The 21,781-nt window shown below is 44.6% G+C and overlaps 1 protein-coding gene across 1 annotated transcript in view; it reads right to left on the bottom strand.

Moving 5' to 3' along the window:
- The window catches only part of LOC126474222 (dorsal-ventral patterning protein Sog), a 511,624-nt gene that overhangs the window by 49,665 nt on the left and 440,178 nt on the right, over positions 1 to 21,781 (bottom strand). Inside the window, exon 6 of the mRNA XM_050101686.1 lies at positions 17,554 to 17,750. Coding sequence (XP_049957643.1) covers positions 17,554 to 17,750 — 197 coding nt within the window. The remainder of the gene's footprint in view (positions 1 to 17,553; positions 17,751 to 21,781) is intronic.

The following is a 21,781-nucleotide window of genomic DNA, read 5'->3' as shown; positions in this document are numbered from 1 at the left end:
TGATGACTACACACGTCTAGACATTTATCCCACTGGGAGACGAGACCATCAATTCCTGTGTCGTAGAACGCGGTCGCCCGTTGACGGATCCACAACGGCGCTTGTTCTCGCACTTTCACTTCCGAATGAAACCAACGTCCATGCATGTCTTTATCCAGGTGTAAATTACACAGTGAAGGGTCCAGGCTATAAGGAGGGTGTTGCAGTGTTTCGCAACCAAACCGTCCGATTGACGGTGTGAGGGCGGGCGTTATCATGCAACAGGATGATTCCGTCCGACAGCATTCTTGGGCGTTTTGATTTTATAGGGCGTCGCAGTTTCTGCAAACTGTCTTCACAGTGCTGCACAATGATTTGTTCCACGCCCGAGCAACTCGACGAGCAGCCGAAGTTGGATATTTTTGATGGGGGAAGAGATGGAATGTTTCCACTGTCGGCTTTGCCATTTACCATCGGGCTGTCGGAATACTGTTGTGTACAGTCATCGACTGTGCAGTGGCTTAGCTCTTTACACCAACACGAGCGTCCCTTATCACTGACAACACCGTAACCCCGCCTCCTTTTGCTGTGACGTGTCAGCTTCTCGTGACATCTAGTGGTCAAACCCGCATTACACAGTGATATCTGGTTGGTGTTGTTCAGACCGTGTGTGCCAAGGTGTGCTGGGGGAAAGATTCATTCTGCACTACATCAGTTGGCTATCTGATGAAAGGAAGGATCCCAATATGAATCTCGAGTGAATACCATAATCACGATGGCCAGAGGGGAATTTGAACATTGATGCTCCAGTACGCAAGTATTGCGGGTTAACCACTACGCACCTCGGTATTCGAGTAGTACGAGTACAGTACGTACGCGCTACAGGTCTGCGCGCTGGTTAGTCACGTGCCCACTCAGCAGGGTTGACGGGCTGTCACTGTGGCCGTAACTCAGCGGGGTATACATAGCTGCAGACGGCCACCTGGCAAGCTGCATCAGCTGTTGCGGCAGAGATAATGGGAGGCTGCGTGCCGCTACGTAGGACAGGACCGCCGCCCACTCGGGGTGCAGCCGCGGTTCCGCAACAGGTGCCGCCTGCCAGCCAGTGGTCACACCGCAGCGGCTGACCGTGCGTCAGCCGTACTGCTTATAGCCGCCGCTTCGCCACCGTCAGCAGACACCACCAAAGTCTGTGCATGGCCGAGGGTACTTCCTTCCAGTAACGGTCACTTTCTGTCCTGTTACACTACTGGCCATTAAAATTGCTACACCACGAAGATGACGTGCTACAGACGCGAAATTTAACCGACAGGAAGAAGATGCTGTGATATGCAAATGATTAGCTTTTCAGAGCATTCACACGAGGTTGGCGCCGGTGGCGACACCCACAACGTGCTGACATGAGGAATGTTTCCAACCGATTTCTCATACACAAGCAGCAGTTGACCGGCGTTGCCTCGGGAAACGTTGTTGTGATGCCTCGTGTAAGGAGGAGAAATGCGTACCATCACGTTTCCGACGCTGATAAAGGTCGGATTGTAGCCTATCACGATTGCGGTTTATCATATCGCCACATTGCTGCTCGCGTTGGTCGAGATCCAATGACTTATCAGAATATGGAATCTGTGGGTTCAGGAGGGTAATACGGAACGCCGTGCTGGATCCCAACGGCCTCGTATCACTAGCAGTCGAGATGACAGGCATCTTATGCACGTGGCTGTAACGGATCGTGCAGCCCCGTCTCGATCCCTGAGTCAACAGATGAGGACGTTTACAAGACAACAACCACCTGCACGAATAGCTCGACGACGTTTGCAGCAGCATGGACTATCAGCTCCGAGACCATGGATGCGGTTACGCTTGACGCTGCATCACAGACAGGAGCGCCTGCGAAGGTGTACTCAACGACGAACCTGGGTGCACAAATGGCAAAATGTCATTTTTTTCGGATGAATCCAGGTTCTGTTTACAGCATCCTGATGGTTAGCGACATCGCGGTGAACGCACATTGGAAGCGTCTATTCGTCATCGCCATACTGGCGTATCACCCGGCGTGATGGTATGGGGTGCCATCGGTTATACGTCTCGGTCACCTCTTGTTCCTATTGACGGCACTTTGAACAGTGGACGTTACATTTCAGATGTGTTACGACCCGTGGCTCTACCCTTCATTCGATCCCTATGTAACCCTATATTTTAGCAGGATAATGCACGATCGCATATTGCAGGCCCTGTACGGGCCTTTCTGGATACAGAAAATGTTCGATTACTGCCCTGGCCAGCACGTTCTCCAGATCTCTCACCAACTGAAAACGTCTGGTCAATGGTGGGTGAGCAACTGGCTTGTCAAAATACGCTAGTCGTTACTCTTGATGAATTGTGGTGTCGTGTTGAAGCTGCATGGGCAGCTGTACCTGTACACGCCATACGAGCTCTGTTTGACTCAATGCCCAGGCGTATCAAGGCCGTTATTACGACCAGAGGTGGTTCTTCTGGGTACTGAGAAATCAGTATCTATGCACCCAAATTGGTTGAAAATGTAATCAAATGTCAGTTCTAGTATAATTTATTTGTCCAATGAATACCCGTTTATCATCTGCATTTCTTCTTAGTGTAGCAATTTTAATGCCCAACAGTGTATTTTCGTACATGGAACGAGGGGAAAATGACAATCTGTGTCAGGGTAAAGTGCCACCGCCACCACGGCTATCGCGCCACTACTGGTTCAAATGGCTCTGAGCACTATGCGACTTAACTTCAGAGGTCATCAGTCCCCTAGAACTTAGAACTAATTAAACCTAACTAACCTAAGGACATCACACACATCCATGCCCGAGGCAGACTGTAGCGCCTAGAACCGCACGGCCACTCCGGCCGGCTGTGCCACTACTAATCGTGTCTTCGGGTACTCTATTTTTCTGCACGATATTTCGACGAACGACTCAATCGTCATCTTCAGACATTCCGAACTGTGCTACACTCTAGAGGGAGCGAGAGGGGGGAGACGTCGCTTGCCATGAAGGGCAACAAAACAGAGTGTAGAATATCGTCGACGCACCGCTGAAAGAGTGCTGCAGATGACAGCCAAAGGGGTCCAGCTATAAAATGAAATGGCGCGCAAGACCACCGCTTCTGGTTGTCAGGCCGAATAGGTAGCACACCGCTGCCTGGGACTTCTCGAGACACATCTTCACTCGTCACAGAAGCTCAGATCGAAGCAGGATTCATCACTAAAGACAATTCTACTCCAGTCAATGAGATTCCCGGCCGCAGGCGTGTCCAGAGACGCCCCGAACGGCGGTGAGATACCAGCCGCCCTGTCGCCAGCTGTACTTCCCGACAACTAGGAATGATGGTCTAAGGTGCCATTTATTTTCATAGGACGACTCCTTTCCTCGTCAGCTGCGGTAACCTTACAGCACAGCGATACGCAGGCGATATTCTACGTCCTGCATTGTTACCCTTCATGGCAAGCTATCCTGGGCTTACATTTCAAGAAGATAATGTCCGCATGCACACGGCGAGAGTTTCTACTGCTTGCCTTTGTGCTTTCCAAACCCTTCCTTGGCCAGCAAGGTCACCGGATCTCTCCCCAATTGAGAACGTTTGCAGCGTTATAAACAGGACCCTCCACACAACTCGGAACTTTGACCATCTAACGCACCATTTCGGCAGAATGTAGCACGATATCCCTCAAGAAGGCATCCAACAACTATCAGTTAGTACCAAGCCGAATAACTGCTTACATATGGAACAGAGGTGCAGCAACATGTTACTGGCTTACTCAGTTTGTGTCCCCATTCTCTGGAATAAATCATCTAATTTTTCTGAAGTTGTAATCACTTCTTTGTTTGTCCATGTACATCACATAAATCGTTTTCCGTTCCATTCGCATAATTCCTTCTTTTCGCTTTTTGAATGTTTTACGTATTGTGTGTACTCGCCATGTGGACTATGATCAGTGTGTGGCAGTCAACGCATTGAGAGGGTCGACCTTTCTTTCGAGAGGTCGTCTTCATCTACATATATAATCTCCAAACCTATATGAAGTGCATGGCAGAGCGTTCTTCCAACGTTACTACACGTTGGGATTTCTATCTGTTCCATTCACGTATGAAGCGCGGGAGCAATTGGAAAAACGTGTTGGAGAAAGTTAAAGGTGTTTCAGTGCTATAAGAGAGAGACGAACATCATACAAAATGGTTCAAATGGCTGCGAGCACTATGGGACTTAACATCGGAGGTCATCAGTCCCCTAGAACTTAGAACTACTTAAACCTAATTAACCTACGGACATCACACACATCCATGCCCGAGGCAGGATTCGAACCTGCGGTCGCGCGGTTCCAGACTGAAGTGCCTAGAACCGCTCGGCCACACCGGCCGGCTGAACATCATACTAAAAGTTAAAATAATAAACTGTCCAATTCTGTCCACGGTTACGTATGCAGGGCAAATTCTGCAGGCCCCCTAAGGTACTAGCTAAATTAATATATATTTGAAAGTAGCAGTTCAGACGACAATGTAAAATCCTAACCACTTTGGTCTAAGTCTTATCGACATACTTCAGAAAACCATCAAATAGCTCTTTAAATTTGTGAAAAGGTTCCGATCAGCATTACCACCAAACTATTCAAAATACTATACCCAAAAGTCTAGACCCACACACGAACGAAAAAGAAAAAAGTTAAAATGCAGGGCTACTGCAAATGATTAATTTGTTTTCGCAGCTCTATATTTTCCGAAGTATTACAGGTACAAATATGACTAATGAGTGAATAAATCTGTAAACTCACCAAGTTTGCATTGTGTATTCTAAAACTGTTCTACGAATGTCCCTCTGATCACATGGCACATGTCCGAGTTGTAGCATAGTTAGTTCTGTAGCAACATCCCCTCGACGGTCACCGCAGCAGTATTGATGGGTTCTAGCTGCTTCAGTGTTCTTGGCAGTGGGGGTACGTAAACATGGTTCTTAATGTACCCCCCCCCCCTAAAGGAAATGTCAGAAGACGTTAGGCCAGACGAATTAATGGGGCCAACGGAACAGACCCATGTCATTTTTTCCCAGTGGAGCGATGCGGAACTGTTACGGTTCTACTGCGTGGATTTGAGCTACATGAAAAACACTGTAAATGATAGAAGTCGTAAAAACTGTAGTCTAGAACAAGAGACAACAGACCTAAGACTGAGTTAAAGTATTCCAACAACTGGAAAGCCAACTGGAGCAATGTGTGCAATCGAGTGCTTATAAAAAAGGCATAAGTGATATGGTACTGGATAATAATGTTACAAGCATGAACGATAACCTACATTGAGATAGTCTAAGTGATACAAATTAGTGTATAAAATGTAACTTTGTCGACATGCTACATCATCATTGCACTTGGACAAGATGTTTGGAGATATGGAAGGAAATTAAAAAAAGGGCAGCTTTAATCAAAATAATTGATGGTAGGAAAAACAATATCAACAACTTAATCTTCCCTGAGGAGGTTTTGTTTCCTGGCTATCTGGAAATTAAGTTCACTGCGTCGTAAATAAAATGGGGAACGAGTAGCTGCTGACTTTATCGTTTACGATGAAGAATGTTTCAAAATATATAGAAACAAAGAGCATAAAATAAACACGTTAAACGTCCTACTTCAGAAGCAGAGGATAGGTTAATAACGAAACAAGTCTGAGGATACAAGGAAGATCAGTTCTAAAGTCGGGGACTGCTACTGAGGGTAAAGTACGGAGGGGACAGAGAGCCCCGAAGCCGTTACGAAAGCTGTGAGGGACTCAGACGAACCTTGTAAAAAGCAAAAGTGAGCTCGACTGAAATGCAGTGAGCTGGATGTTGTTGCAGATGTTCGTTGGAGTGGCCTTGTGGACGCTGCGCAGTGAGTGTTTCGAGGAAGTGCGTGTTTATTCGCCGGCAGTGTTACGTTTCTGAGGCGTCCAAGTTCTTTTCAGCTGAAAATGTGTAAAGCTTGTTCTCATATAGAGCTACGTATTGTGTACGCCTCTTTTTCCGTCTGTATTATTTTATGTGAAATGTGAAGAAGTAATCATAATTTCTGATCAATAAAATATAATTAAAAAGTCGTATGTGCGTGCAGTAATTAGCCCACTCGCAAACTTTGTAATTAAGATTTCGCAGGGAACTGGTGTCTACCTTCCAGTGTCTGCCAGTCCGGGATTTCTACGAGTAGTATCCCCCTGACTCTCTCCTATGGGTCAAATACATCTTTGACCACACACGCTGCCCTTCTTCCTAGGCATTCACTAGTTCCTGATATGCTGTTTGATTGCATTTCCCCAGTATCCTACCAGAGAATCAAAGTATGCAACCTGATGTACCTACGATTGAGAGTACCTGATGTTTCCATCTAATATCTCTATAAATTGGTAGAACCAGGTATTTGTATGAGTTAACCGATTCCAGGCGTGACTCATTGATATTGTAGCCACATGATACCAAGTTATTTGAATTTGTGAAATGCGCTCAAATGGTTCAAATGGCTCTGAGCACTATGGGACTTAGAATCTGAGGTCATCAGTCCCCTAGAACTTCTTAAAGCCAACTAACCTAAGGACATGACACACATCCATGCCCGAGGCAGGATTCGAACCTGCGACCGTAGCAGTCACACGGTTCCGGACTGAAGTGCCTAGAACCGCTCGGCAACCGCAGCCACCGAGCGAGGTGGCGCAGTGGTTAGACACTGGACTCGCATTCGGGAGGACGACGGTTCAATCCCGCGTCCAGCCATCATGATTTAGGTTTTCCGTGATTTCCCTAAATCGCTCCAGGCAAATGCCGGGATGGTTCCTATCAAAGGGCACGGCCGACTTTCTTCCCGTCCTTTCTAATCCGATGAGACCGATGACCTCGCTGTCTGGTCTCCTTCACCAACCCCCCCCCCCCCCCCCCCCCTCCACTAGCCCACTAGCACTAGCACAACCGAGGCCGACCGTCACGTGCAGAACAAATATTGAACTTAAAGAACATAATAGAAATGAGGAAAATCAGGAACTTAAAATATGCCCGGCGGGGTCAGGGATTTTCTCTGCCTCGTGATGACTGGGTGTGATGTCCTTAGGTTAGTTAGTTTTAAGTAGTTCTAAGTTCTAGGGGGACTGATGACCATAGATGTTAAGTCCCATAGTGCTCAGAACCATTTGAACTTAAAATATGTGATTACTTTTGTGGATTTAAAAAAAAACTATGATTCAATTGACAGAAATACACTGCTTGATATCTTAAAAGAATTAGGACTCGATAGTAAAAGAACTGAAATAATTAAAGCAACTTTGACAAATACAAAATCGAAAGTAAAATTTTTTGGAGAGCTCTCAAAATCGTTTGAAATGAAATCAGGTGAGCGACAGCGAGATGGTTTGTCACCTCTGCTTTCCAACTGTGTGTTAGAGAAGGTAGTTCGAGAATGGAGGAAGGCCATCAGTACTAAAGGGTTTCAACTAGGAAGAAATCCAAACAAGATCACTGTCGACTGTTTAGTCTTCGCAGATGACATGGCATTGATTACAGATTCGCTAGATAATGCCCAAGAACAAATAAGAGAAATGCAAAACGAGCAGCCAAAGTAAGACTACAAATAACCTTTGAAAAAACAAAGTTCATGACAAACATCTGTGATGCTCCTCAAAATATTGCATTTGACAACAATACAATATACAAAACAAATTGCTTTAAATACCTAGGAGAGTGGATTACATATAATGCAAAAGAAAAGACAGCTATAGAAACTAGAGTGCACAAAATGGAAAGAGTATTTCATATGACCAAAAACGTTTATAAGTTTATAACGAAAAATACTTGTCCTGGAACACGAAATTAAGACACTACCAAACAGTGGCCAGACCTGAAGCTCAGTATGCTGCAGAAACACTTGAACTAACAAGAAATGGAGATCTTGAGAACTAGAGAAGTTCGAAAGAAGAATTTTAAGGAAAATACTGGGAGCTAAACGAAACGATAATGCTGAATACAGATTAAGACCAAACAGAGAGCTATACTTGAAAATTGAAAAACTAACTGATTTAATGAGGAAGAGAAGACTACAGTTTTTTGGACATATATTCAGAATGGATAACAACAGACTAACCGAGCGGATATTCACATTAGTCAATAGCTACAAATACAAGCCCACAGCCGGCCGGTGTGGCCGAGCGCTTCTAGGCGCTTCAGTCTGGAACCGCGCCACCGCTACGGTCGCAGGTTCGAATCCTGCCTCGGGCATGGATGTGTGTGATGTCCTTAGGTTAGTTTGGATTAAGTAGTTCTAAGTTCTAGGGGACTGATGACCTCAGATGTTAAGTTCCATAATGCTCAGAACCATTTGAACAAGCCCACATGGTTCATAGAGACTGTAAAGCTCATGGAAAACGCTGGAATTACAATAGATACAATAGAAAACAGAACACATTTCAGAAAGGCAGTTCAAAATGCGTAATTTCAGGAGAGAAAGGAAACAACCAGACGAAAGTGGTCTCAAGGAGAAAGGTCACAACACTCTAAAAAGATGAAGAAAATTTGGACACTAGGGAAATCTAATATAATGATGAGTAGCCAAAGTTGATTCATCGTACGCTCCAAATGGGTTATTGGAAAGAAGAAGAAGAGGAGGAGGAGGAGGAGGAGGAGGAGATTAGTGTTTAACGTCCCGTCGACAACGAGGTCATTAGAGACGGAGCGCAAGCTCGGGTGAGGAAAGGATGGGGAAGGAAATCGGCCGTGCCCTTTCACAGGAACCATCCCGGCATTTGCCTGAAGCAATTTAGGGAAATCACGGAAAACCTAAATCAGGAGGGCCGGAGACGGGATTGAACCGTCGTCCTCCCGAATGCGAGTCCAGTGTGCTAACCACTGCGCCACCTCGCTCGGTGGAAAGAAGAAGAAGAAGAAGAATACTGAGGAGGTCACACTGAGCGTGTACTCTGGATAACTGCTTATATATCACAAGAAGACGGAAGTGTTTAGAAGATTTTACGTAAGTGGATAGTCTTTTTTGTTCTGGAGCAAATTGTCGTCTCTCCAAATATTACAAACTTTTATCTCAAGAATAGCGCAGAACTCGCCCACCGAAATACGTCAGTTTACCAGGGAACGCGCAAGGCTTGCAGAATGATATCTGCACGTGCGTTTCGGTAGAGGGGGTGTTGGCGTTCATCAGCAGACGGCAATGGCTCCGAGTACACAGTGCGCACGCCATACCAACAAACTGAGCTGGCCGGTTTGTTTGGACGGACTGCTATTCGCCGCTCGCGATAACAGCTGGCTGCCAGTCCATCGACAAGAAAATACAGCGGGCTACACATACCCTACTTACCGTTCGCTCTGTCGTTCTCCTCAGCGTTCACAGACAACTGAGAGCTGTAATAATCTGTACATGAAATGAGGTCGGTTCGATCTTTGGTGGAAATCCATGATCTTTACTATGAGGTGACAAAACTCACTGGATACCTCCTAATATCGTATCTGACCTCCTTTTGCCCTCCATAGTGCAGCAACTCTACGCAGGGCAACGGTGACCCAGCCATTACCTTGCTGATTGGCATAATTGTTGCTAAGGGTAGAGTTAGAAATTCCACAAAAAAAAAAAAAAAAAAAAAAAAAAAAAGTGATGGCCCATGCAGGATGACTTGTGCACCTACAAAGTTCTTCGTCTGAACAACAATATTGTTCAAAACGGTTCAAATGGCTCTGAGCACTATGGGACTTAACATCTGAGGTCATCAGTACCCTAGAACTTAGAACTACTTAAACCCAACCAACCTAAGGACATCACACACATCCATGCCCGAGGCAGGATTCGAACCTGCAATCGTAGCGGTCGCGCGGTTACAGACTGAAGCGCCTAGAATCGCTCGGCCACACCGGCCGGCCAACAATATTGTCTACTGCTTTATACACTGCAGGGAAGGTTCAACCTTCTCCTCCTATAATAACGTGACATGTTCTGTGTGAGCCGTCCAATGCTCTTGCTCGAGCGGCAGCACGACGACAGGCGCCTTCTTAACAAAATCATTACTTATATAGACCGAACTGTTGCATCCTTGAGCCACCGGTCCGCTCAAAACGCCTTTGGAAGTTCCCTGCAGAAATACTGATCCATGCTGCCTCTATAGCCGTCCATAATAGCCCGTGCAGGATTTTGTGCACGAAATGACGTCGTGATTATGTCCCGTAAATGCTCGATGGGATCCATATCGGGCTATCTGTGTGGTTAAATCATTTGCTCGTAGTGTCCAGAATGTTCTTCAAACCAGTGGCAAACAACTATGGCCCGATGACACATCGCATTGGAATCCATCAAAATTCTACGTAAAAACAGTCCACACCATTATGGAGCAACCACCAGCTTGCTCAGTGCCTTGTTGACAATTTGGGTCCTTGACTTCGCGGGGTCTGTGCCACATTCGAATGTTACCATCAGCCCATACCAACTAAAACTGGGGGTCACCTGACCAGCCAAGGTTTTCCAGTCGTCTAGGTCCAGTCGACACAGTCCACACCATTATGGAGCAACCACCAGCTTGCTCAGTGCCTTGTTGACAATTTGGGTCCTTGACTTCGCGGGGTCTGTGCCACATTCGAATGTTACCATCAGCCCATACCAACTAAAACTGGGGGTCACCTGACCAGCCAAGGTTTTCCAGTCGTCTAGGTCCAGTCGACACAGTCCACACCATTATGGAGCAACCACCAGCTTGCTCAGTGCCTTGTTGACAATTTGGGTCCTTGACTTCGCGGGGTCTGCGCCACATTCGAATGTTACCATCAGCCCGTACCAACTAAAACTGGGGCTCACCTGACCAGCCAAGGTTTTCCAGTCGTCTAGGGTCCAACCGATATGGTCACCAGCACTGGAGAGGCGCTGCAGACGATGTGCTGTTAGCAAAGGCACTCGTGTCGGTCGTCTGCGATCGTAGCCCATTAACGCCACATTTCTCCGCACTGTCCCAAAGGGCACGTTCGTGATTTGTGCGGTTATTTCACGCACTGTTACTTGTCTATTAACATTGACAAGTTTATGGAAACGCCGCTGCTCTCGGTCGTTAAGTAAATGCCGTCGGCCACTCCACTGTCCGTGGTGAGAGGTAATGCCTGAAATCTGGAATTCTCGGCATACTCTTAACACTGTGGATCTCGGAATATTGGATTCCTACCAGTGGCAAGATGCAATCAATAACTTCACTGCGTGATAACAACGGTGAAGTCACTGATAACAGTGCCACTAGAGCAGACATACTAAATACGGTTTTCCGAAACTCCTTCACCAAAGAAGACGAAGTAAATATTCCTGAATTCCAATCAAGAACAACAGTGAAGATGAGAAACATAGAGGTAGATATCCTCGGTGTAGTAAAGCAGCTTAAATCACTTAATAAAGTCAAGGCCTCCAGTCCAGATTGTATACCAGTCAGGTTCTTCTCAGAATATGCCGATAAAATAGCTCCATATTTAGCAATTATGTACAACCACTCTCTCACAGAAAGATCCGTACCTAAAAACTGGAAAATTGCTCAAGTCACACCAATACCCAAAAAGGAAAGTAGGAGTAATCCGCTGAATTACATGCCTGTATCACTAACGTCGATTTGCAGTAGGGTTTTGGAACATATAATGTATTCGAACGTTATGAAGTACCTCGAAGAAAACGATTTATTGACACATAGTCAGCACGGTTTCAGAAAGTATCGTTCTTGTGAAACACAACTAGCTCTTTATACTCGTGAAGTAATAAGTGCTACGGACAGGCTTTCGACACCGTTCCTCACAAGCGTCTTCTAACCAAACTGTGTGCCTACGGAGTAACGCCTTAGTTGTGCGACTGGATTCGTGATTTCATGTCAGAAAGGTCACAGTTCGTAGTAATAGACGGAAAGTCATTGAGTAAAACAGAAGTAATATCCGGTGTTCCCCAAGGAAGTGTTATAGGCCCTCTATTGTTCCTGGTCTATATTAACGACATAAGAGACAATCTGAGTAGCCATCTTAGATTGTTTGCAGATGATGCTGTCATTTAGTGTCTTGCAAAGTCATCAGATGACCAAAACGACTTGCAAAATGATTTAGATAAGATATCTGTATGGTGCGAAAAGTGGAAATTGACCCTAAATTAGGAAAAGTGTGAAATTATTCACATGAATACTAAAACAAATCAGCTAAATTTCGATTACGCGATAAGTCACATAAATCTGAAGGCTGTAAATTCAGCTAAATACTTAGGGATTACAATTACAAATAACCTAAATTGGAACGATCACATAGATAATATTGTGGGTAGAGCAAACCAAAGACTGCGATTCATTGGCAGAATACTTAGAAGGTGCAACAGGTCTACTCTTGACCGCCCTATTCTGGAGTATTGCTGTGCGGTGTGGGATTCGCATCAGGTGGGACGGACGGATGACATCGAAAAAGTACAAAGAAGGGCAGCTCGTTTTGTATTATCGCGAAATAGGGGAGATAGTGCCAAGACATGATACCTGAGTTATAGCGGCACTCATTAAAACAAAGGCGTTTTTCGTTGTGGCGGGCTCTTCTCAAAAAATTTCATCCACCAGTTTTCTCCTCCGATTGCGAAAACATTCTGTTGGCACCCACCTACATAGGGAGAAATGATAATCAAGATAAACTAAGAGAAATCAGGGCTCGCACAGAAAAAAATAAAGTACTCGTTTTTCCCGCGTGCCATTGGAGAGTGGAACGGTAGAGAGACAGCTTGAAGGTGGTTCGTTGAACCCTCTGCCAGGCACTTTATTGTGAATAACAGAGTAATCATGTAGATGTAGATGTTTCTGAAATGTAATATCTCATGCATCTAGCTCTAACTTCTATCTGCTGTCGGTCTTTTAATTCCCGTAATGCTACCATAATCACGTCGGAAACCTTGTCACATGAATCACCTGAGTACAAATAACAGATTCGTTTTTTTTTTTCCTTTATTGATTTTCAGTTCCCCCCGAATGGGGCGGGCTGGCAGCAGCTTAGTACGCTGCTCTACAGCCTACAGACTTTCATTTTAAAAACGGAAGAAGAAAAGAAACAAGAAAAACAGGCGATAAAATGGTGACGTCACGTGTAAAATGGCGAAAAAATGCGGAAAGTTAAAACAGAAAGCAAAAAGGGGGTGGCAACGTTAATAAAAGACACAGGAATCAGACAAGTAACATAGTACACACACAATTAAAAAACACGGCGACAGTCTGGTTTCTGTTCGCAAGAGATAAAAGGCACACCCAGGGACAGTATGATGGCCGTTCGCAACACTTCCCAAAAAACACAACACGGAACACTCACTGTAAAACACGCACTGGAGAACACTCACTGTAGTAGAACACTGCGCGAAAGTGGCGGCACAAGGATGACACTCCCGAGCCAAAGGCAGAGGGGGGGGGGGACCTGGAGGAGGGGGAAGAACAAGGAGGGAGGAAGGAAGGAAGGAAAAAAACGAAAAAGGGGGGGGACCAAGGAGGGAGAGGACGAATAAAGGGGGAGAAGGGCAGACGCGAGAGGGAATGAGAGGAGGCAGAGGAGGGAAATGTAAAAGGACTCGGGGGAGAGAAGGGGGCAAAGAGAGGGGAGGTGGGGAAGAAAGAGGATGGAAGGGGGGGAACAGGTTCGTTAATGTACTGCCCTTTTATACCTTTCGTTACGCGATACTGCCGCCATCTGTGTATGTAGGTATCGCAATCCCATGACTTTTGTCGTCATAGTGTATATCTAAATAGACTGGACAATTTACAGTATTTGCCACAGATTGATCTATGTGAACAGTAAATCGGATTCGACTTTACAGACACCATCACATCTTCTCCAGGCAGCGACACACACGATTCTCAATCGTTAACGACGCCAAGTCGGTTGTCAGTTCAATTAAAATTAGAAAGTGATCACGGCAGCGAATTCTACAATATATAAGCTTCTGTTAAAGGAAATCACAGATAAATCTGCAGTCTTATCCATTGCATAAGAATCTATGAGGGATAGTTATAAATTTTTAATTATCACCTCTAAAGAATGGAGTCACGTAATCATGTTTTCGTTTGTGTGTGTGTGTGTGTGTGTGTGTGTGTGTGTAAATTACATTTTCTATTAGAGATCTCTCCACAAATTTCGCAGTATTGTCAGTGACAAGAAAAGGCGAGCTAACACACATTTCACGCGAGACGTCATTTTGACGTCAAACGCAATACTGACAATCGATGCGGCATGCGGCATATTCATTTTGGAAAATTCACCTGTTTTGTATTGTACCTTGCAGTATGCCGTTCAAAGGCAACGGCATATTAAAAATTTATCAGAAACACATCACCGTTATCATTTAATGTCTGTTAGTAAAAAATCACATACATAAGCCTTCAAGAGATACTATGATATCAAAGACAGGTGACAAAAATCATACGTCCATCTCTAGCGTAACGGATAACGTCTTGGTTTACAAAGTTAATGACTTAAGTTTCGTATATCTCTACATGCTATTTTTTCTTCTTATCGTTGTTAACATAGTCTAGGACTTCCTTAGGAGTGCAATATAAGTGTGTTCTGCAATATTCGATGTTATTTACATTTCGGTATGATTAGAAAACGAAGGATGAAATTTCTGACTGTTTATTTCAGAATATGTGGTGATTCCCAGTGACTGGTTAGGTACGAACCTAAGAGGACAGCTTAAATTCCTGCGAGTGAAAAGAGGAGCAATAACATTCATGAAGTATTGCACGGCGATTTCTGGGGTGTAATCGAATATGTAGCTGTTACAGAGGACAGCTATACTTTAAGAAAACCCACGGCGATCGGACGATGCGCTGTGGTTTTGTTGGTGACTAGCGAATTCGTCTTCGGGCCAGGTATCTCGCTCTCCGTCTCTTTTCTAAAAGCCCTCCGGCAGGCAAGGAACGAGACAGCGCGCGTACGCTCAGCCAGACTGCCAAGGTCCGCTGCGCCGGCGTGGCACATTCTTCCGGCTAACGGTTCTGGTGTCAAAGTCACGGCACGGCATCCATTATTGCGCGCCGACAGCCATTACCGCAAGGCATTGGCTCCCTGTACGCATTTAGCGCTACGGGACAAGCGCAGCAGCTGCTCTGGAGACTTTTACAGGCAAATGAAGATCGCTTGTCATATGGGAAGACCAAATCCTTCAAAAAATGAAGTGTGTGCCTTTCTGTCTGTTCTTAGATCGGCACGGCAAAAGGTGTGTCAGTGGATGGACGGCAGCGAAAATGTACGCTCAGATATCTGAGAAAACAAGATGTTAAAAAAGTGTTCGATACTCTGAGAGGTAACAATATGGAACAAAACAAGAAAAAAAGTGCAGAAAACGAGGGCTCTAAAACACATACGTTAAGGGCTATGAGAAAACGTTCAACTTCGCTACTTTGAAGCATACCTCTTCTACTACAAGTTCCTTTTTGTTAAAACTTCCTGGCAGATTAAAACTGTGTGCCGGACCGAGACTCGAATTCGGGACCTTTGCCTTTCGCGGGCAAGTGCTCTACCATCTGAACTACCCAAGCACGAATCACGCCCTGTTCTCACAGCTTTACTTCTGCCAGTACCTCGTCTCCTACTTTTCAAACTGTACCGAAGCTCTCCTGCGAACCTTGCAGAACTAGCACTCCTGAAAGAAAGGATATTGCGGAGACATGGCTTAGCCACAGCCTGGGGGATGTTTCCAGAATGAGATTTTCACTCTGCAGCGGATTGTGCGCTGATATGAAACTTCCTGGCAGATTAAAACTGTGTGCCGGACCAAGACTCGAACTCGGGACCTCTGCTTTTCGCGGTAGAGCACCTGCACGCGAAAGGTAAAGGTCCCGATGGAGCAAAGGAGACATTCGACGTACCACAAACAGACTGATCAATCGGCTAAGAGCTGCAGATTATAATACCGACAGCCACTCCACCGTTGTATTTCTTCCCACTCTTCTTCCATGCGTTATACGATCTCGCTTCAAGTTTATGGATATTGTCGAATTACTCAACTGGAGGTTTACACTGGTGCACGTTGTGCACTGCATCCTTTGCGAGACGGTCTCCGTGCTCATCGTGTAGTTGCCTTGGTACACCGGTATGCAGGGAAAATTTACCAAAGCTCCACAAAATTGTAACTCAGATGCCTTCATAACAAACGTTGTTGTCCCTCGTGTATTGCTGGGATGCTGAGAGCTGACAGTGCAAACGACGAGTTAAATATGATAGATATCGTGTTCAGTCGAAGCGGCCTGACAAGCTCGAGATCTTTTCTGGTGGCCATTTTCTGCAGACTTTGACGTCTTCTGAGGGACAGTGCACAATGGTTCTGCTTGGAGATCAGGACAAAAAAAGGGACTATTCCTGTGGCTGATCACTTTCTCTGAATCAGTAAGTGTCTGAATAGCACCTGGCCACTTCAGTTGCCCAGTTGTAGTGAACATGTTTGTCAAATTAAACTACCATATATAGTTCCAGAGACTTTTTAAAGTCTCAGACATGTATGATGTATATAAGCTGACTGAAGTGATGAATGAAACTTTTGTACCAAGGTCGGGATCCGATCCCCAGTCTCCTGCTCACAAGGCAGATGCGCTAACTGCTACATGCCCTGGCATAGTGGATTTGCACAACCGCATAGACTACCGCAACGTGGCTCCATTCTCAATCCACTTTGCATGGATGGCGTAGGGTGAGCACATCTGCGTAGTGAGCACGAGACCTGGGCTCGAATCTCGGCCTCGGTACAAAATTTCCATTCTTCGCTTTAGTCTGTATATATACAGGGTGATCAAAAAGTCAGTAGAAATTTGAAAACTTAATAAACCACGGAATAATGTAGATAGAGAGGTAAAAATTGACACACATGCTTGGAATGACATGGGGTTTTATTAGAACAAAAAAAAAAAAAAAACGAAGTTCACAAAATGTCTGACGGATGGTGCTGGACAGCAAAACTACCGTGATGGGTGAGAGGTACGCCGATATGTTACAGAATCGCATCATCCCCAGCCTGGCTGATAAACACCTGCTGGAATGTACGATGTTTATGCAGGTGGCGCTCCACCCCATATTGCTAGACGCGTGAAAGATCTCTTGCGCGCGTCGTTTGGTGATGATCGTGTGCTCAGCCGCCACTTTCGTCATGCTTGGCCTCCCAGGTCCCCAGACCTCAGTCCGTGCGATTATTGGCTTTCGGGTTACCTGAAGTCTCAAGTGTATCATGATCGACCGACATCTCTAGGGATGCTGAAAGACAACATCCGACGCCAATGCCTCACCATAACTCCGGACATGCATTACAGTGCTGTTCACAACATTATTCCTCGACTACAGCTACTATTGAGGAATGATGGTGGACATATTCAGCATTTCCTGTAAAGATCATCATCTTTGCTTTGTCTTACTTTGTTATGCTAATTAATGCTATTCTGATCAGATGAAGCGCCATCTGTTGGACATTTTTTGAACGTTTGTATTTTTTTGGTTCTAATAAAACCCCATGTCATAGGGAACAGGTGGACGTTGTGCGAAGCAGAAGGTGTAGATTGTGTGTAGACAGGGAAGCACCCACTCAGCACTCACCCAATTATCTGGCCCGCGACGGGTGGCAGCTGGCCCAGAAGAGACGGCGGCCACAGCAGCACTGCGTACAGCCGGCCCTCTCTGAGCAGGCGGCGGTAGTCGCGTGGCAGGCGCCGCCACGCGCCGCACACCTTGCCCGCCTCGCGCTGGTACCGGCCGCCCTCGCCCAGCTGCATCTCCACCAAGATGTCACCCTCCTGCAACACCACAACACCTCTCACACTACTCCAGCACTCGGAAAGCGGAAAGTGTCTCAGTCTGGCAGTCAAAGGTTGTGGCTTCTGTGTCAAAAATGTACAAAGTCGCCTAACTTTAAAAGATTATTATTAAACACCAGTATGCTGTTTCTTAATATATGCAATTCAGACGTCTTACAGTACGCTGAATGCGGTTCTGAGTAGACAAGATGGGTTGCTAACGCAGTTACTTAGATCTGAATATGATACAAAAAGTGTCGAAACATGTAATCTAATTACGAATGTCCAACTGAGACGAAGCAATAAATGAGAATTATCTGCAATATACAGTTTCTGAGTCTCTCAAGACGATTACGTCGATTGTAGTGAACATATAATGTAGTTTGGCATGTGTATAAACTTATGTATCCCAACCATTTTAAAAAATCATGCACATGGACTACAGACCACTTAACTAACTAAAGCAACTTAACTGAGACTATGTAACTAAGTAACAGAACTTAGCTAACATAGCTAAGTTAGTAACCTTAATCAACATGACTAAGTAAGTAACCAACATATGTAACCTGACCCTACGTAACCTGACCCTACGTAACCTGACCCTACGTAACCTGACCCTACGTAACCTGACCCTACGTAACCTGACCCTTTTCTGGGAAGTCAGTGGAAATTGGATGACTTCTGGCAGGTATGGATTGTTGCGGCCCTTTGCCAATGTTGGCTACTGTAAATGCAATGCTCATTCGAGTGTGCTGCCTTTGATATGAGAAAGAGGCGACTTGTTTCTTCTACAGTACTTGTTTTCCCCCACACCTTTTCACCTCCTCAGCCACCGAAAGACTAGGAGCAGTCGCTTGATTAAGCTCGCAGTATCCCCTTCAAAAGCGTCGAGCTATATCGTGCATATACTAACTAATAAAGCTAAGAAACCAACATAAGTAATGCTGCTGATATAACTAATGCAGCAAACGTAACTAATTCAGTAAACATAACTACTGTGACTAACGTAACTAATTCAAAGGACATAAGTAATGCAACAGAGATAAAGAATGCGATGGAGATAACTAACGAACTGTCAACTAACATAGTTCACCAACCAACTCTCAACTAAAAAAAAAAATCAACCAACTCAACTAAAAAAAAAATCAACCAACCAACTCTCAACTAGAAAAAAGTCAACCAACCAACCAACTCTCAACTAGAAAAAAGTCAACCAACCAACCAACCAACTCTCAAACAAAACAATCAACCAACCAACCAACTCTCAAACAAAACAATCAACCAACCAACCAACTCTCAAACAAAACAATCAACCAACCAACCAACTCTCAAACAAAACAATCAACCAACCAACCAACTCTCAAACAAAACAATCAACCAACCAACCAACTCTCAAACAAAACAATCAACCAACCAACCAACTCTCAAACAAAACAATCAACCAACCAACCAACTCTCAAACAAAACAATCAACCAACCAACCAACTCTCAAACAAAACAATCAACCAACCAACCAACTCTCAAACAAAACAATCAACCAACCAACCAACTCTCAAACAAAACAATCAACCAACCAACCAACTCTCAAACAAAACAATCAACCAACCAACTCTCAAACAAAACAATCAACCAACCAACCAACTCTCAAACAAAACAATCAACCAACCAACCAACTCTCAAACAAAACAATCAACCAACCAACCAACTCTCAACCAAAACAATCAACCAACCAACTCTCAACCAAAACAATCAACCAACCAACTCTCAACCAAAACAATCAACCAAAACAATCAACCAAAACAATCAACCAAAACAATCAACCAACCAACCAACTCTCAACCAAAACAATCAACCAACCAACCAACTCTCAACCAAAACAATCAACCAACTCTCAACCAAAACAATCAACCAACTCTCAACCAAAACAATCAACCAACTCTCAACCAAAACAATCAACCAACTCTCAACCAAAACAATCAACAAAGTCCCCACTAAAATAACCAACCAACTCTCAACCAAAACAATCAACAAAGTCCCCACTAAAATAACCAACCAATTCTCCCCTACAATAACCAAGTACACATCAATGAAAATAACCAACCAGCTCTCAGCTAAAGTAACGACACAAATATTTTTGGAAGGTGGTGCTTCACAACTGTAATATGTTTAATGACTGACATATTTATATACTTCGTTAATTGCTGTATAAACTGTATTGATTTCTGGTACTAGTTTCATATGGACCATCTTCTGGAGATCAATGTGCCGCTGTCATTATCTTACTTGGTCACTTCTGTAATGGTCACAGCTGCTGTGACGTCGGTATAGGTTATTGAGCTCGCTGTAAGTGAAGTTACACAGTAAATATTCAACATAACAGCCCACAGACAAGGGTGATACGCTTTTCACCAATGCAGTTACAAAATTTTCGCAACAGTTGCCATGTGGGCGGATGAGAACTTGGACAGCTTAGTGATGAATGCACAATGTTGTGTTTGGAACATTAAACCAACATTAACGTCTCAACAACAATTACCATATGGCATTAATTTCATAAACTATAAGAAGTGTATGTGTGGAAGTACAGATGTGTCCTGTTATCGAATGTGTGTTGGTGGCATATGCTCATCATATGTTTGCCTGGCATATGCTCTTTGTATGTTTGTCTGTTCAAGTCAGGCAGGTATGTGTAATACACCAGAAAACTAGACGATAAAGAGACTTTTTGTTTAGTAAGTGTGGCCAAGCGGTTCTAGGCGCTTCATTCTGGAACCGCGCGACCGCTACGGTCGCAGGTTCGAATCCTGCCTGGGGAATGGATGTGTGTGATGTCCTTAGGTTAGTTAGGCTTAAGTAGTTGTAAGTTCTAGGTGACTGATGGCGTCTGATGTTAAGTCCCATAGTGCTCAGAGCCATTTGAACCATTTTTTGTTGTTGAGTAAGTCCATACTCATATTGTGCAGTTCCTTGTGAGTTTTTAAAAATTTAGCAATTTGGTAATGACATCATGATCTATTTTGTGTCAGGTGGCAGAAGATGATCCACATCGTCATAGACATATCAGCACATTTCAATAAAGTTTAAAAAGGAACTGAATGTATACTGAAACACGTTCTTCATAACAAGGCAACCTACATAACCAACTCACTCACGAAAGCAGTATAACTAAGTCAACCAGTGAAGCTCACTCAAACAGTGTAGCTAACTCAACGAATGTAACTCACTCTAAATGTAGCCAACTCAACTAAGGTAGATCAGTCAAATAATGTAGATAACTTATGCCAAGTAATTCCCTAGACAAGACAGAGGCTTTCAGTAAGATAATGTACTGTTCCACTTTGGTAGAAGTGGTTACATGTAGCTAGAAGAGCACAATCAAAACATGACAGTAGAATTCCGTCCTTCAGATTCCTCACATCTCAACTCAACTTTTAACATAAATGTTTTCCAACCTATTGAAGTACAGGTCTATGTAATACACTAGTGGCCGTTAAAATTGCTACAACAACAAGAAATGCACATTACAAACGGGTATTCATTGGACAAATATATTATACTAGAACTGACATGTGATTACATTATCACGCAATTTGGGTGCATAGATCCTGAGAAATCAGTACCCAGAACAACCACCTCTGGCCGTAATAACGGCCTTGATACGCCTGGGCATTGAGTCAAACAGAGCTTGGATAGCGTGTACAGGTACAGCTGCCCATGCAGCTTTCAACACGATATCACAGTTCATCAAGAGTAGTGACTGGCGTATTGTGACGAGCCAGTTTCTCGGCCACCATTGACCAGACGTTGTCAATTGGTGAGAGATCTGGAGAATGTGCTGGCCAGGGCAGCAGTCGAACGTTTTCTGTATCCAGAAAGGCCCCTACAGGACCTGCAACATGCGGTCGTGCATTATCCTGATGAAATGTAGGGTTTCGCAGGGATCGAATGAAGGATAGAGCCACGTGTCGGAACACATCTGAAATGTAACGTCCACTGTTCAAAGTGCCGTCAATGCGAACAAGAGGTGACAG

The sequence above is a fragment of the Schistocerca serialis genome, chromosome 4, assembly GCF_023864345.2.
Source record: "Schistocerca serialis cubense isolate TAMUIC-IGC-003099 chromosome 4, iqSchSeri2.2, whole genome shotgun sequence".
NCBI lineage: Eukaryota > Metazoa > Arthropoda > Insecta > Orthoptera > Acrididae > Schistocerca > Schistocerca serialis.
This window is presented reverse-complemented; position numbering and strand designations above follow the sequence as displayed.